The 15652-nt window shown below is 36.6% G+C and overlaps 1 protein-coding gene across 1 annotated transcript in view; it reads left to right on the forward strand.

Moving 5' to 3' along the window:
- The first annotated feature begins 255 nt into the window (after window positions 1-255).
- The window catches only part of COL1A2 (collagen type I alpha 2 chain), a 36582-nt gene continuing 21185 nt past the window's right edge, over window positions 256-15652 (forward strand). The window contains exons 1-19 of the mRNA XM_003252507.4: window positions 256-796; window positions 3416-3426; window positions 4050-4064; window positions 4715-4750; window positions 5862-5954; window positions 7234-7287; window positions 10189-10233; window positions 10326-10379; window positions 10472-10525; window positions 10832-10885; window positions 11306-11359; window positions 11878-11931; window positions 13475-13519; window positions 13811-13864; window positions 13965-14009; window positions 14401-14454; window positions 14957-15055; window positions 15199-15243; window positions 15358-15456. Of these exons, the coding sequence (XP_003252555.1) occupies window positions 727-796; window positions 3416-3426; window positions 4050-4064; window positions 4715-4750; window positions 5862-5954; window positions 7234-7287; window positions 10189-10233; window positions 10326-10379; window positions 10472-10525; window positions 10832-10885; window positions 11306-11359; window positions 11878-11931; window positions 13475-13519; window positions 13811-13864; window positions 13965-14009; window positions 14401-14454; window positions 14957-15055; window positions 15199-15243; window positions 15358-15456 (1035 nt within the window). The 5' untranslated portion in view covers window positions 256-726. The remainder of the gene's footprint in view (window positions 797-3415; window positions 3427-4049; window positions 4065-4714; window positions 4751-5861; window positions 5955-7233; window positions 7288-10188; window positions 10234-10325; window positions 10380-10471; window positions 10526-10831; window positions 10886-11305; window positions 11360-11877; window positions 11932-13474; window positions 13520-13810; window positions 13865-13964; window positions 14010-14400; window positions 14455-14956; window positions 15056-15198; window positions 15244-15357; window positions 15457-15652) is intronic.

A 15652-nucleotide genomic window follows, 5' to 3' on the forward strand; every position in this document is an offset into this window, starting at 1 on the left:
GGGGCGGGGTGCACGGGTGGAGGGGCGGGGAGGCGGGCTCCGGCTGCGCCACGCTGTCGAGTCTTCCCTCCCTCCTTCTCTGCCCCCTCCGATCCCGCCGGAGCCCTCCACCCTACAGGTGGCCTACAGGGCACAGGTGAGACAGGACTGGACAGCTCCTGCTTTGATCGCTGGGTTCCCGATCCCTCTCTAGCTGCTCAGCTGCCCGGAGATCTGCAAATTCAGCCCCATGTCGGGGCTGCAGAGCACTCCGACGTGTCCCATAGTGTTTCCAAACTTGGAAAGGGCGGGGGAGGGCGGGAGGATGGGGAGGGCGGAGGTATGCAGACAGCGAGTCAGAGTTTCCCCTTGAAAGCCTCAAAAGTGTCCACGTCCTCAAAAAGAATGGAACCAATTTAAGAAGCCAGCCCCGTGGCCACATCCCTTCCCCCATTCGCTCCCTCCTCTGCGCCCCCGCAGGCTCCTCCCAGCTGTGGCTGCCCGGGCCCCCAGCCCCAGCCCTCCCATTGGTGGAGGCCCTTTTGGAGGCACCCTCGGGCCAGGGAAACTTTTGCCGTATAAATAGGGCAGATCCGGGCTTTATTATTTTAGCACCACGGCAGCAGGAGGTTTCGGCTAAGTTGGAGGTACTGGCCACGACTGCATGCCCGCGCCCGCCAGGTGATACCTCCGCCGGTGACCCAGGGGCTCTGCGACACAAGGAGTCTGCATGTCTAAGTGCTAGACATGCTCAGCTTTGTGGATACGCGGACTTTGTTGCTGCTTGCAGTAACCTCATGCCTAGCAACATGCCAATGTAAGTGCCTTCAGCTTGTTTGGGGGAGACTGGGTAGAGAGGTTAGATGCGAGGGCACCCTGCCCTGAAAAGGAAAACCTGTAACCTGAATTCAGGTACACTTGGAGGGCAGACTCTCAGGCATGTGGGAAAACGCCGGAATTGATAAGAAACATGGAAATTACTTTAAAAAATGAAAACATAAAAGCCTTGCCAAAAGTTAGGGAACTTTTCCTCTAAGTTCAGAGTGAGACAGTTAACTCGATCTGGCTCCTCAGCTTAGTAACCCCCAAAGGGAGCTGAAGGTCTTTTCCCTAAGGATGAGATATTAACGACCAATGTGGTGGAAGAAGTCAAGGGCCTCCACCCCACAGGCCCCATAACCGCACTGATGTCCACCTTGTAAAACTTGAGGCCTGCGTTAGAAAGCCCTTCAACTGAGTAATGTAAAACTCACCTCCTAAGAGCTTTTATCTTGTGGGCATTGTAAGGCTTGTCCAGAGGAGGAGGAGGATGACGATGATGATATGATGATGGTTATAAGGCGCCCTCTGGAGGAAGGAAAATGAAAGTACAGGGGACAGGGCCTTAAGCAAATGGAATCCCAATTAAAGCTTCTACGGGTTTATACAGATTAATGATCAGCATTTCTGGTTGGAGCCTTTCCCGGTGGCTAGTCAGTGAACCCTGGAAAGAAGAATGGATGCTACTTGGAATGGGTACATTCTGAAAAGTAATATAAGTGTCTCAATTCACTTTCTAGTCATGGAAATGGTAACATTTTTTAACTCAAATCTGCTCTAAATTTTGTTTGAGCCTGAGAATTACCCCTTTGACATGTTCCCAGTGATAATCAACCGTTATGAACTCAGCAAGTTGAGAAATATCAACATTGACATGAGACTCAAGAGACCGGGGTTTTTCCCATGACTCTGACACCAATTTGCTGCGTGACTTTCGGCAAGTCAAACGGCCTTTTCTAAAATGTGAGACAGAGATTAAAAGGACCCCAAGGCCACTTTCCAGCTCTAGGTTCTATGGCCAGACTTTCATGTCAAGAGGGAATGAAGAAGATCGGTCCGTTTTCATCTTGAAAATGGCTGCCAAAGTACTAGACAAAGATATTGACTAGATGGGGGATGGTATTGTCTGACCACACCCAGTACTCCAAAAAGTTGTTCCACCCATATAGCACGGTGTCTACCAACGCATAATTTCTAACGCATTTGTGTGCGTGTGTGTGTGTGTGTGTCTGTTCCCCCTTCATTCACTTTTAGTATACATACTGTGGATACTAAGGAGTAATTGCAGTGAACAAATTCACATTACCGAGTTCATATTTTTAATGAGATCTGAGAGTGGGAGGAAAGAGTCGGCTCCTAGAGAATAAAATGAAGGCAGACTTAGGGAAATTTGAAGGTACAAAGGCAACTTACCTTCTGATCAACAGCCAACCACAGTCTGGAATAAATGTTATCAAACACACATTCTTCAAAATGGTCCATGTCTGAGTAATTAAAAGGCAAATTTCCAAAATCATAAGGACTTCCGTTAATCAAGTCAGGCATAATTATTCTTCCTACTGATGGACACAATGAAGTAAACATATCATTCTTGTAATTTAACAGTAATTCTCATAAATTGCCCTTAAATGTCAGTGCTGGATGTGGTCCACCCTCCTGAATTGTGACTGTCGCAACAGATGTTCTCACTTCAGATAACGCACTTCTTGGCCACCTAATTAAAGCAATTTTAGGGGTGATTCATCCTATTGCAAGCTTGGCCACACTTGTATCCTGTATTAACCTATAATTTTTATACCATAGGAGAGGAATTCACTCTTTAAGGACTTATAACAATTATGGCAAAAGGGGGGATAGTACTTTTGTTTATTTTTTCTATCATTTTTCAAGATCTTTAATCCACAGTTTTTCCATTTATACAAAACTATTTCTCTGAGACAAAAATGATACATATTGGTAAAATGATCTTACCTAATTTAAGTGAACTAATTTAAAGCAAAATTCAGATGTCTGAATTAATCCATTTTCATAGTTAATAATGTGCAAATTAGACCTTTTGAAAAAGGATATTAAGAATGGCACAAACTCAGTGAAGTACTAAGTAACTTCAATGTTTTATAAAAGAGTAAGTCAGCTTCAATATTTTATAAAAAACAAATTCAATATAGAATTTTAAGGTAACATACTTTCCTAAATTTTACCTTTTTTAGATATTTAGGTATTAAAAATGATCTAAATCGTAAATTATTTCCTCATCAATCTACCAGTCTTACATTCAGCGATTCATCTGTGCACTTTACCAGCTCAATTGCTAAGCATTCAAAATATCCTTCAGACACATTAATATTTTACAGCATTTATAAAATAGTAAATAATTAACAATTTAATTCAAAATATATTTACATTTTAATATTGCAAACAAATCACCCTGCTGATTCCTGCCATACTTCTGACCTGCATAATTTCCGAGTCATTAAAATATTCTTAATAAAAAATATAACTGGTACTTTAGGTAACTCAATTCTATAATCTTGTTTCTCTATTTGCTAATTATTGCTATTGATCCGTGAAGTGATACTAATAATTATTTCCTACTTTTTCTTTTTTTTTTCTACAGCTTTACAAGAGGTGAGTAAAACTTTTTTTAGAATTTTTAAAAATACTTTGATTCCCTTGGCTACAGTGATGTCTTCTCTTGGAGGGGAAGAAGTTACATTAATATTGATCATCCTAGATTCCCAAGAAAATTGTGAAGAATTATGATAGTCAAAACCTTTCTGGCTGCCTTAGAAAGTACCCACCCAATTTTCCAAAATAGGCGGGGCTACTGAATAAGACTAGGTTTATAAAATACTCATAAGAAATATAGAGTAAATAATCAAATAGAAGCTTGAGTTTTAGGATCAGCTTCTATGAAGCAGAAAATTTCACTAAGCTAGAGAATCTTTTCACTCCTTTGGAATCATTTGCAAAAGCATTTATTGTTAACACATTCTTAGCTCATGAATTGAATTTGAGGCATAAGTACAGGTACGTATTGCTATGTATTTTTTGTTCTGTAGGTACATATTTTTATTTGACATGTTGGTAAAATTTTAAATTGTAGTTTGAAATATTAAACTAAGATAATAGTAAATGCATAATGTAATGAATTGTGAAGGTATATTTGTATACTACACCAAAATGGAAGCTGTTTTTAAATATATATATACAATTTTCTTCATAATAATCTTTGATTTATTCTTTTCTAGGAAACTGTAAGAAAGGTAAGAGTACACTACTTCTCTATAAATATCTAAAATTATCAGGGATAACATAATTTAACTAAATTCATAGTAGACTATAGAAGGAAAATACTTTATCAAAATTTTGCTCATATGAATATGCATTAGCTAAAGCATAAAATAAAGTAGCTTTGATGTTTAAGATAACAAAGTTTAATTATCTTCCAGAGTCATCTGTAATTACGTTTATGTGATGCAAACTGGTGATTTACATACAAAAGGAAAAAAAAGACTTGTTTTTATTCTGGAGATGGAAGGCATATTATGTTAATTATAGGTAGTAAAAAAAGTTTATTTTAAAGGGCTTTGACTATATAAACGTGCTGTTAAAAATGTAACAAAATGGTCATTTCATCTACAGTTATCATCTTACTCAAAATGCTATACATAGTATTGACCTAATAGTGAAGACTATAGCAGCTTCCAATCCCCCAACTGAAAAAAAATTACATATAATTATAATTAAAATATATACTTTTATCTGTTGCATTGCTTCAATTTTTTATGTGCTATCTAATAACATTGTAGTTAGATCAGTCTTACCAACTAATTATTATCAAGAACGATTTGCTTGTTCACTGGAAATTACTTCTTAGGCATTTATTATTGTCCTGTTTGTATCTTTCCTGTAGGGCCCAGCTGGAGATAGAGGACCACGTGGAGAAAGGGTGTGTAATTTTTGAACTATAAAGAGCTTCGCCCCATATTTGAATAACTATATATTAGAAACTACAGGAACTGGCAATTTATAAGAATATTATGTATCCAGATAATTGTACACCCCTTTAAACAGGTAATGCACTGCAGAAGAAATGAATGAGCATTATTATATGTGATCAATATTTGTTTTAGGTCAAAATTACCGTTAAAAAAGAAAAACTGTTACAGTCATATTCTTTGCATGGTCTGCTTTCTTTGTAATTGACCCATCCAACACATGCATAATGAAAATATATCTACCTACCACCACAGTCCTCTTTTTAACATATTTCATTTGCTTTTGAAGTAAGATCCCTTAGGTAGCTTGGAAATAATAGTGAATTAGTAGTCAGTAACATGTTTCTCTGCTCAAATTCATACATGTACAAGTCAGGCTTACATTTTATTTGTGGCATTCTTAAATCTCCCTGCTATGCTTATTTGACATTTATAACTACGTGGTTTTGCATTATATAACACTTTTGCCAATACATGAATACCTATATCTTATATCTATTAGGAAGTGGAGACTTACATGTATTCTACTCAAACAATTTATTAGAAATAGAATTATATCAGTTAATTATTTTAACAACACAAGTAGTTAATGATGGTAAATCTGCAGGATTTTCTATCCTATGATAAAGTGACCTTATTAACTGTCATATCAGTTAATTCATTCACATGTGACATGCCAAAACAATTGAATCAGTTTGTCACAGTCAGAGATCGGCAATAAAAATACAATGTAAGTCCTTGTGCACTGTTAAACATATGAAGCACGTGGAACCATACATTTTAGCTATAATTTTTATATTTGAATACTGGAGCTTCAGTATGAATTAATATTCAATGGCTGAGATAGTTCTTTAGGAAAACTTCCCTGTGATATCTTGAGAGTTATTAACCCTCTTTCTAAAATAGACTCATAAGTGAATTTCAATTAATGACAAATATAGTATATTAAATTTCCACCCTACTTGCACATAGAAAGGTCTGAACAACTGATCTTACCACATGTAATTCTTAGGTTTCTACAGGGCCTGTCTAACCTGACCTTACTCACTTTTTACATAACAGGGTCCACCAGGCCCCCCAGGCAGAGATGGTGAAGATGGTCCCACAGGCCCTCCTGGTCCACCTGGTCCTCCTGGCCCCCCTGGTCTCGGTGGGGTAAGGTGTCTTAAGTATTGCTAACTTTTAGCTAACTTTAGTTGAAAGAAGGCTTATTGTGGAATTTATTTTTAGCAGTTAAGGGATAATTCTTCCATTTGAAAATTAGTATATTTTATTTCATTTATTTGGTTTCTTCACTCAAGATTCTGCTTTACCCATTCTCTTTGTGAGCCCTTGTCAATTACAGGACGGGTCTTTGTGTGCACTGAAGTTAGCTGTGGCCATCATTACCATTATTTAATTTGGAGATTTAATATCTTTTATCAGTAAGGCACAAATAAGAGGTGTTGCATTATTAAGGATTTTGATTAGATTGAACTACATAAGTGAAATCCCTGATCTTAAGCAATTTTACAAACATACTACGCTTTTTATTCTCCTTGACTTGAAGTCTGCTGAACCAACATTCAAAGCAGTTTTAGGTTTAATTTGCTTGAAACTAATTTGAGAAAAGTACATTTCCCTTTTTCATTAATATCTTCTTTTAGCTTTATGTCTTTAACAATGGTATGAGTGCCAAATGGCCTCACTGCAGGAAGGAAAACATATTTGCTTAATTGGTTAGCACTGTGAATCAGAAGCCTGATTCTAATACCCAACTGTATGCCAGTAAAATAAGACCTTTCTCCCCCAAAGATCCTATTATGATTGCTTATCTATGAATTGCATTAAAAAGCAGCTTCTTTGATAGAGCTACCACTATAAGAGAGATCTTTAACAGTAAAGTTATTACTGTGAACTAGTTTTTAGAAGTTTTATCTTCCAAGGGGCATTTTAATTTTATTTTCCTCTACACTTGAAAACTCTTTATATCCTTCCTGAAACTCCAGCAAGAAAAAGATCCCTTAGTCATTTTGTGTAGCTCTAGTGGGGAAGGGCAACAGGTGAAAATGTGAAGATGTCCTCTTGAGCTCTGTCTAATTTATCAGGAGCCCTTAGCAACATTAAAAGTTTAGAAAGCTTCCCTTCCTCAGAGTAGAGGTAAAAGGTGGGAGTGGAGACACCGAGTTAGGGCAGAAGAAGGGCTCAAAAAATAAAGTAGGGAAGTTCTCCATTTCAAAGAGGTGTCGGCCAAGTTTTAAACGTACAGCTCTCCTGACTTTTTAGGAATTTAGTTCAATATAGAATTTTAAACTAATAACTATATCAAAAACATTGCCCTCTTTTAAATAACAACAGAAAAATATTTACAAGTAGAATGAGAAAATGAACTACATGACTAGTAACTAAAAATATTTTTTATATATATATAATTTTTTTTTTTTTACTTCTCTAGAACTTTGCTGCTCAGTATGATGGAAAAGGAGTTGGACTTGGCCCTGGACCAATGGTATGCTTATCTGTTTATCTTAGCCAAAAAATTTGCTAAATAAATAATTCATTTTATGTCACATTTTACCACTCCATTTATTTAGCTACCTAAGTTAACACTCAATATTTAGATTATACAAAAACAACTCTTTTTGTCTTCAAATTTATGAAAACATAAGTTAAGGAGTTCACTTTTCTTTACAAAAGTGCCTCATTAGGATAGATCATATACTTATGTCCAAGAAATAATCTTTGGACATAGGAACCATAACTTGGGCAAATCAATTTAATTTAAAACAGTAATCACTCTGATTAATTTTTTTAATATTCTTTCACATTGCTTAGAATTTTAAGCAACACTTAGAGGCTAGAACTATTTGTTAAGTTCTCTGAACTTGTTGGAAAGGATCAACAAGTTCTAGTCCAGCTAATTCATTTTAAAATGGGAGAGTTTAAGCCCTTTTCTCAAGGTCATCCAGGTAACTAATGACATAACTAGAACTAGCTGCCAGGCAAGATGTCTAATATTTGATTACATCATGGTTTATGTACCTAGTCCTTGAATAAACCACTCATTTAGTCAACCGATATTAATCAGGTACCTTCAATGGGCCCTAAACTGTATTAGGAACTGGGAAAATTACAAGGAATATGACAGATTCTGATCCTTCCTCAAGGAGTTAACAATATAGAAAATGTTTCTTTTTCTGCATTTTGACAAAAAAAAATCCTTTTTTAGTCTATTGATTGTAAATCAATATAGCATAGAGTATGAGTGAAAATCTAGCATTTATGTCACTCAGTACAGATATTCAGCACCATACCCTATCAGTGGAGCACCGCTTAGAAACATTCCCTATATAATGATGATGATGATGATGACTATTAACAAATGAAGCTTCTAACAAGCATTAGAGAGAAGTTTGAAGGGAAAAATGCTAATATGAGCATGCAAAATGTATACTAGCATATATGAAATAGAGGGAAAAATTGCCAGAAGTCAAAGTGTTAGGTTGATTAAGCACTACAGAATTTAATGTATACACACACACGCAATTTAGCGATTTTAATTAATGGTTTCAAAACAAAGGTATTTATCTGTCCAAAGTCAACATGGTCTTTAAAATGCAAATTTTACCTGGGCAGTGCACTTAGTGCTCTATCTTCAAAAGAAGATGTTCTGCTGGAGCTAATGGCCCACAGTAAGCTAATATACTCTAAGGGTGAGATAATATTTTCTGTAAATTAAAACTCTCACTTGAGAAATAATGTACCTTTAATTGATGACTTCTAATTCCCTAATTTTCTTCTGGTAATTTAAAATGTTCATATCTGAAATGAAAAAGTAGAGTGTTTCTTTTGGCTTTGTTTATATTGGATATTTGAAATTAGCTGTTTCAGCTAATGCTGGACATTAGTCAGTTTTAAAGCAGTACCTATATCTCAAGAAGAAGCAAAGGGGTGGAAAGTAAAGAGCTACTAAATGTCATTTTTAAAAAGCCCACTAAGCTGGGAAAATTAATATGGATTTCAGATTCCCCTGTTTTTGGAACATCTGTCTTGGGGGCATAAAGCAGAGTATTTTACTTTGAAATATCAGTGAAATATAATTTAAGCTTGCACATCCACACACATGCACAGACATACGTAATCAACAGATATCTGTTTCACAAATAGGGAAGATAGGCAGCAATAAAGTATTAAAATAATTTGCATGTTGGAAAATCAATAACTATAAAACCCCACAGGGTTCTTCTCTGAATTAATGAGTAATCATACTGTCTCACAGCCTCCATGAAATACACTACATTTTATGTAAATGAAATTGTTGCAAATACATGAAAAAATAAATATAATTAGAAATTCATGATGTCAAAGAAAATTATTTTTTAATGTATGCCTAAAAAGCTATTGTGATCGAAAAGTGACAGTTTCTTTTAATGTCAGAACAATTTCTAAAACCAAATGAATAATTCTTATAATTAAAATGATGTACATTTTAGATAAAATCCATGTTATTTCACTCTAGGCATTAATACAGTAAGGTAGGTTTGACTGCAGAGTCCCGACGGCTGATGTCATGAACAAATTACTTGAGACTGGTACATGAAATATTTTCAGTATTATGAGGAACAGACCCTACGGATGAGCTTACACAAGCATTGATTACTGCAAAGAGGAGTCAAGAAAGTGTATTTAGCTTACAAACGAGTAACAGCCTGTTTTACCCTACTTTCGTGCTATGGAAACAACAAAGGGGAAAACAATCTTCCATGATTTGGGCCATATTTTCAACAATAATATCATATAATAGACTCTTTCAGAAGGCTGTTTCAATAATATTTTATTTTTCCTTCACCCCTCATTACATCCACTTTTGTTTGACATTTTCATCAGTCACCAATAACCCTTAGAGGAGCGATAAGCTTATAACAAACTTCTCTCTAATCATTAAGAAGGACTTCTGATTCTTTTCCATTTATGTCCTTTGTGGCAATAAAAATACCAATTTCTTAGCTAAATATGACATAGGAAGATGACATATGATCAATGAAATCCATATGGAAATGCTTCATCTGCTGCATAGAAGACAATTGTATATTCTGCACTTCTGCAAAGCCTGATTCACTTCATTGCATCAGAACAAGCTCAATATGCCCAATTGTGCACAACTTTAAGGAACCTATGACTGCCCCGTCTAATTCTCATTGATTTCTGTTGATTTGGATTGGGAGAAAAGGAAAAGCAAAGGGAGAGAACTAGTGCAGGAAGTTTGAGTTCTTAAATTCTTCCTTGGGAGGAATAAAAACTATGGAATTAAACCACAACAATGGCACTGTTAAGTTGGTCGTATCTGACCCCAGCCAACACCATGACAACTTATCAGTGCTAACTGTTGATGTATCTCCTTTCTTTACAGGGCTTAATGGGACCTAGAGGCCCACCTGGTGCAGCTGGAGCCCCAGTAAGTACTGAAAGCTTGTAATGCCTCTTATGTAAAAAGACAGAGAATTAAGAAATAAAGGCTTGGAGTATGACATTCTTTTTTTCTTTTAGGGCCCTCAAGGTTTCCAAGGACCTGCTGGTGAGCCTGGTGAACCTGGTCAAACTGTGAGTACATTTTTCCACCTTTGTGATAAGTTTTTTTCCAGGAAGTTTATGAATATAACCTTAGCGAAATGATGGGTCTCCCATTTTCTTAGGGTCCTGCAGGTGCTCGTGGTCCAGCTGGCCCTCCTGGCAAGGCTGGTGAAGATGTAAGTATTTACCCTTAAGCACTTTCAAAATGCTATTTAAATACTCTTGCCTCAACAAGATTTTCTAGATTCAAATTAAGTATTCTGCCAAAAGCTGAATATGCCTGACAGAACTCTTAATGTATGGGAAATATTATTTTAATGAAATATTAACTAACCTGCTTGTATTAAGGGAAAGATTAAATATGTATCTGGATCCATATTTTTATGTGATAACTGTCTCCCCTTTTGTAAAAACCAAGATTCCCCCATTTTGTCTGACAGTTTACCAAGAAGAAGTTGACTCTACAATGTTTTCATGTTTAGGGTCACCCTGGAAAACCCGGACGACCTGGTGAGAGAGGAGTTGTTGGACCACAGGTGAGAGACTTTTTACATTGGTAGATAGCACAAACATCATAGGCCTATAAGATAGTTGCTAAAACTAGCATCAATCTGAATGACAACATCGATGTCACCCAAACTCATAACATGAATCGGAGGCATCTAACAAAGAAAAAAGCCTAGTAAAAAAAAATTCATATACATTTTATTCATACAAATAAAGGAATATAAATGACAGCAAGCATATATAAGCAACTAAATTGTGTTTTCTACAAATACCGTATTATTAGTTACACACATTAGAGCAAGTTAATTTGTTGCTGTGTGCTTAAAGGTATACTAGACTTTGATTCAAAGCTTGAACTTTGATGAGAATAAATACTTTGGAGGGAAGAAGTCACTGTCTTTTTATTTATGGTAAAACATTATTCACCATCTTCTGTATTTCTTTCTAAGGGTGCTCGTGGTTTCCCTGGAACTCCTGGACTTCCTGGCTTCAAAGGCATTAGGGTGAGCACATTCTTTACTCAGATGAGAGAAAATGCCTATTAATTTTTGGAAAAAACTCAAGTATGTTTAAAATCTTGGGTGACATACACTTACTTTCAAATTCCTGGAGTTTGCCAAAGGGAAGAAAGAGTTAAAGAGTCAGATTTCTTGAAAGTAAAGTGAGGTGCAATTTTTTCAGTCTGTTCATAGCTACCAAAAAACAGGCTCACTACAGAGAAAATTATATAGAACATGTATTACTTATTGAATATTTACAACCATCTGACAATCATAAAATTATTAAGGATGGAAAAGATGTGAGAGAACACCTAGTCCTCCATCCTTCTCTCTCAATGGCAAGAAAGTTAAGTGACATATCTAGGGCAATAGACTGAGTTTGCTGGGACCTAGAACACTGGACTTCTTTCTACTGCAGCAGGCAAGACTTACCCAGGAGAGATTAATGGCAAAGATATACAATTTTTATTTGACCAAACACTATCATGGAACAGCATTTTATAATAAGGCTTGCCTTTCAGGGACACAATGGTCTGGATGGATTGAAGGGACAGCCCGGTGCTCCTGGTGTGAAGGTAAATATTAAATTAGAAGCACTGTTTTTAAGCACTTGATTGCAATTCCCCATGACCTCCAGAAAAGTATATTATACTGAAGACTACCCATATTATAAAAAGCATTTTTTTTTCTTTTCTGTACTTCAAATCCCTCAAGGATGGGGACTATGAGAGTCTGTGAAAAAAGGTCAATTATTAATATTTATTAAAATTCAATATCTATTAAACAATTGAGATAAAAATAATATTAATAGTTTCTTCTTCCATTTCCTTTCCTCCCTCTATAATTTCAGTGTATCTCTGCAGCCAAAATAAGAGTAAATAAACATATATAATCAGAGATTAGGACACTCTGTATTATTTTAAACTGTAAATTCTCCTTTGCCACACACTAATTAGATAGGTACATTCATGTCGCTATACACTTTCCAACCTCTTTCCTGTGATTTATCTGTGCACACTCAAAAAAATTTTAATTAGGTAATTAAAGTCTCAGAAGTGTGTTATCTCTTGGCTAGGCTCTTCTCTGACAGTGTTTTCAACTATAAAATGTTCTCTTTCCTATTAAGGAGATAATGTGATATTAAAGTGAATACCAACGTAATTACAAATTAATGAGTAACGAATACTAGCGGGACCAGAAATGAACATGAATATGGAGAATCTGTTCTAACTTTCCAGCTGCCACACAAATGGATAAGGTCAAACTCATTCTCCCAAGAGCCCAATATAACAGCTCAGACTACTAATCACTGTATCATAAAATGTTAGAGCTGCAAGGAGCTTTGGAGACCCCCTCATTTTGCAGAGGTGGGAAACTGAGGCTTCGTGAGAGCAATTGACTTGCCCGAAGTCACACATCTAGAGGTTAGAAAGTCATAGGCTAGAAATGATCCCCCCCTGCCACTTCAATGCTTATTCCCAAAGAATAGACTTCACACAGGATCCTGGAAATGAAGGGTCCTTATGAGGTCTCTTAAACCATATTTCCTCTATATCTAAATCAGATTATCTTTAAAAAAAAGTTCTTTTACATGTGCCATAGTATTAAATCCCACTACTACTACTACTACTACTACCCTGATTTTTACTCAGGATAAGAATATAGATTGGAAATAAATATGATGGCTCTAAAAAATACCATGAAGCTTCAATTTTTCATGCACATTTTATGAAAGTGATAACACTGAGTGTTCAAAATAACTTTAAAGAGGATAAATACGGTTACATTGAAAGTAAATTTATCCTTTGCCATCTCTTTTTATGATATTGTTTCTAATATATAATTGATATCCTGAATCTAAGGGAGAAATTGGGGAAGAGGTACACTCAAATAACCACATCTCCTTAGAACCTGGATATTTGGTACTATCTGAATAAAAACTCATGTTAGCACATTTTAAAATCTGTGTGTCTGGCATAATTGAAAAACAATCTATATGTGTAGGAAATGTTATGAAATATATGAATGGTTCAAAGTAAAAAAATACGGTAAAATTGCACTATCAGGAAAAATAATTGTTATATTTAATGAACAAAAACTCAATCCTTCTCCATGTAGGGTGAACCTGGTGCCCCTGGTGAAAATGGAACTCCAGGTCAAACAGTAAGTATTGACTACTTCATTGTAAATTTAAATGTGTACACTCTTTATGAGATGGAACTTCTTTAATGTTTTTGCTAATCACTGTATCCTTTAGCATTGTATTCTTTGATATTTTTCTAATAGCCTTCTGATACTTAATTGAAATCCACTACCATTTAGTTGGAATTAGAAGGCAACTTATTTGTTTTTAGTGTATTCTTGTACAGGTTGGAAACTGAACAAAGCAAATGATGCTTGTGACTTTTTTTAAATTAGCATTCTGGATTTTATTGAAAATATTTCTGCTTCTAGGGAGCCCGTGGGCTTCCTGGTGAGAGAGGACGTGTTGGTGCCCCTGGCCCAGCTGTAAGTGCTTCCATTTTTGTTCACTTTCATCCTTTTAAAAAATCTTCTAATGACTGTCATTTAAGTTTCCATCTGATCTTCCTCATTATTTTCTTCCTAGGGTGCCCGTGGCAGTGATGGAAGTGTGGGTCCCGTGGGTCCTGCTGTAAGTTTTGACACTGGGGAATTTGAAAGGAGTTGAGAATGTGGGATGGGCACTGTCTTCTTCATTAATCTCTTATGAAATAGCATCATTTCAGACACTTTACCAAATGTTCTGTGAGGTCTTTTGAAGGCTCCATTTATAAGTAGTGTAAGCCATTTATAAGTACCTGTACTTTTGATTGACGTATAAAGCAAAATCTCCCCACCCTGGATACACCATGAATGTCTTGCCTTTGATGAGATCCTAACAACAACAGACTGGCTGTCGGTTTTTTTCTTTACTAATATAAATAGTGTCATGCCACTGTAAGCAACTTCAATCTTCTGTCATTGTTATTGTTTTCTTAATTTACTTGGAGGACATTTCTTACCACCTTCTGCTTTGATTTCAGGGTCCCATTGGGTCTGCTGGCCCTCCAGGCTTCCCAGGTGCCCCTGGTCCCAAGGTAAAAACACTGGTGACCATTGTCACTACTTTGGTAAACTTTTTACTGTGATATGAAAGATTGGAACTGTGTTTGCAGATAAAGAGATAATTACGAAATAGTTACCTTAATTACTCCTTCCCTTCAAAATGAACATAGAATGACCAGTTTTCTCACTCTACATTTAAAATGGATCATTTCTCTGCACTGTGCACTGTGCCCGTCCATATAGATGGCAACATGGAAATTGACTCTAGGACTAGTTAGTTAGGACTGACCGAAAACCAGAGTCAAGACACAGAGAGACAGAAGGAGAGGGAAGGTAGTAACAGTAGCCAAGATGGCAGAATCAAGCAAGGAAAATAGGAAACCAAACTCAAATCTTGTTGTAATAAAACGGATAAGAAAAATAATTGCAATTTTGAAGTTTTATGAAGACATTTCATAAAACTTGGCACCTTAAAAACAGATACGATGTTTCATTATTTGCTGGTTAATTCCTTGGTTTTATTTCCTCTTTTAGGGTGAAATTGGAGCTGTTGGTAACGCTGGTCCTGCTGGTCCCGCCGGTCCCCGTGGTGAAGTGGGTCTTCCAGGCCTTTCCGGCCCCGTTGGACCTCCTGTAAGTAGCCATTGTCTTTAACATTTATTGAGTAGAAGAAAACGAAGGTGGGGTAGGGGGAAGAAGAAGAATGAAGATGGCGTCAAAGAAGAACTGAAATATTCCAGTTAACTGATATCCTTCTCCTTTCCTTTTCCTCATAGGGTAATCCTGGAGCAAACGGCCTTACTGGTGCCAAGGGTGCTGCTGTGAGTATACCTGTGTAGCTAAAATGTGCTGCTATGATTTTAAAGGCATTTAATGTGTGCTGCCTCTACAGCCCATCACCTCCCTAATGGACCACACTGCATTTTCCTTCATAGGGCCTTCCCGGCGTTGCTGGGGCTCCCGGCCTCCCTGGCCCCCGTGGTATTCCTGGCCCTGTTGGTGCTGCTGGTGCTACTGGTGCCAGAGGACTTGTTGTAAGTGGTCATGACTGTGGTTCTCATCATCCTGAAATACCAGCTCTGCCATCATTTCATCACTATCTAGACTTCCACTCATAGTTTCATTATTCCTATTTTTCTCTTCCTTAGCATTTTTAGTTTATCTTTCTTATATATGTATGTACACTCCCATCTGCTATATGCACACAGACATGCCCCTCCTGTTATCTTA

This window comes from Nomascus leucogenys, chromosome 11 (genome assembly GCF_006542625.1).
Source record: "Nomascus leucogenys isolate Asia chromosome 11, Asia_NLE_v1, whole genome shotgun sequence".
Lineage (NCBI taxonomy): Eukaryota > Metazoa > Chordata > Mammalia > Primates > Hylobatidae > Nomascus > Nomascus leucogenys.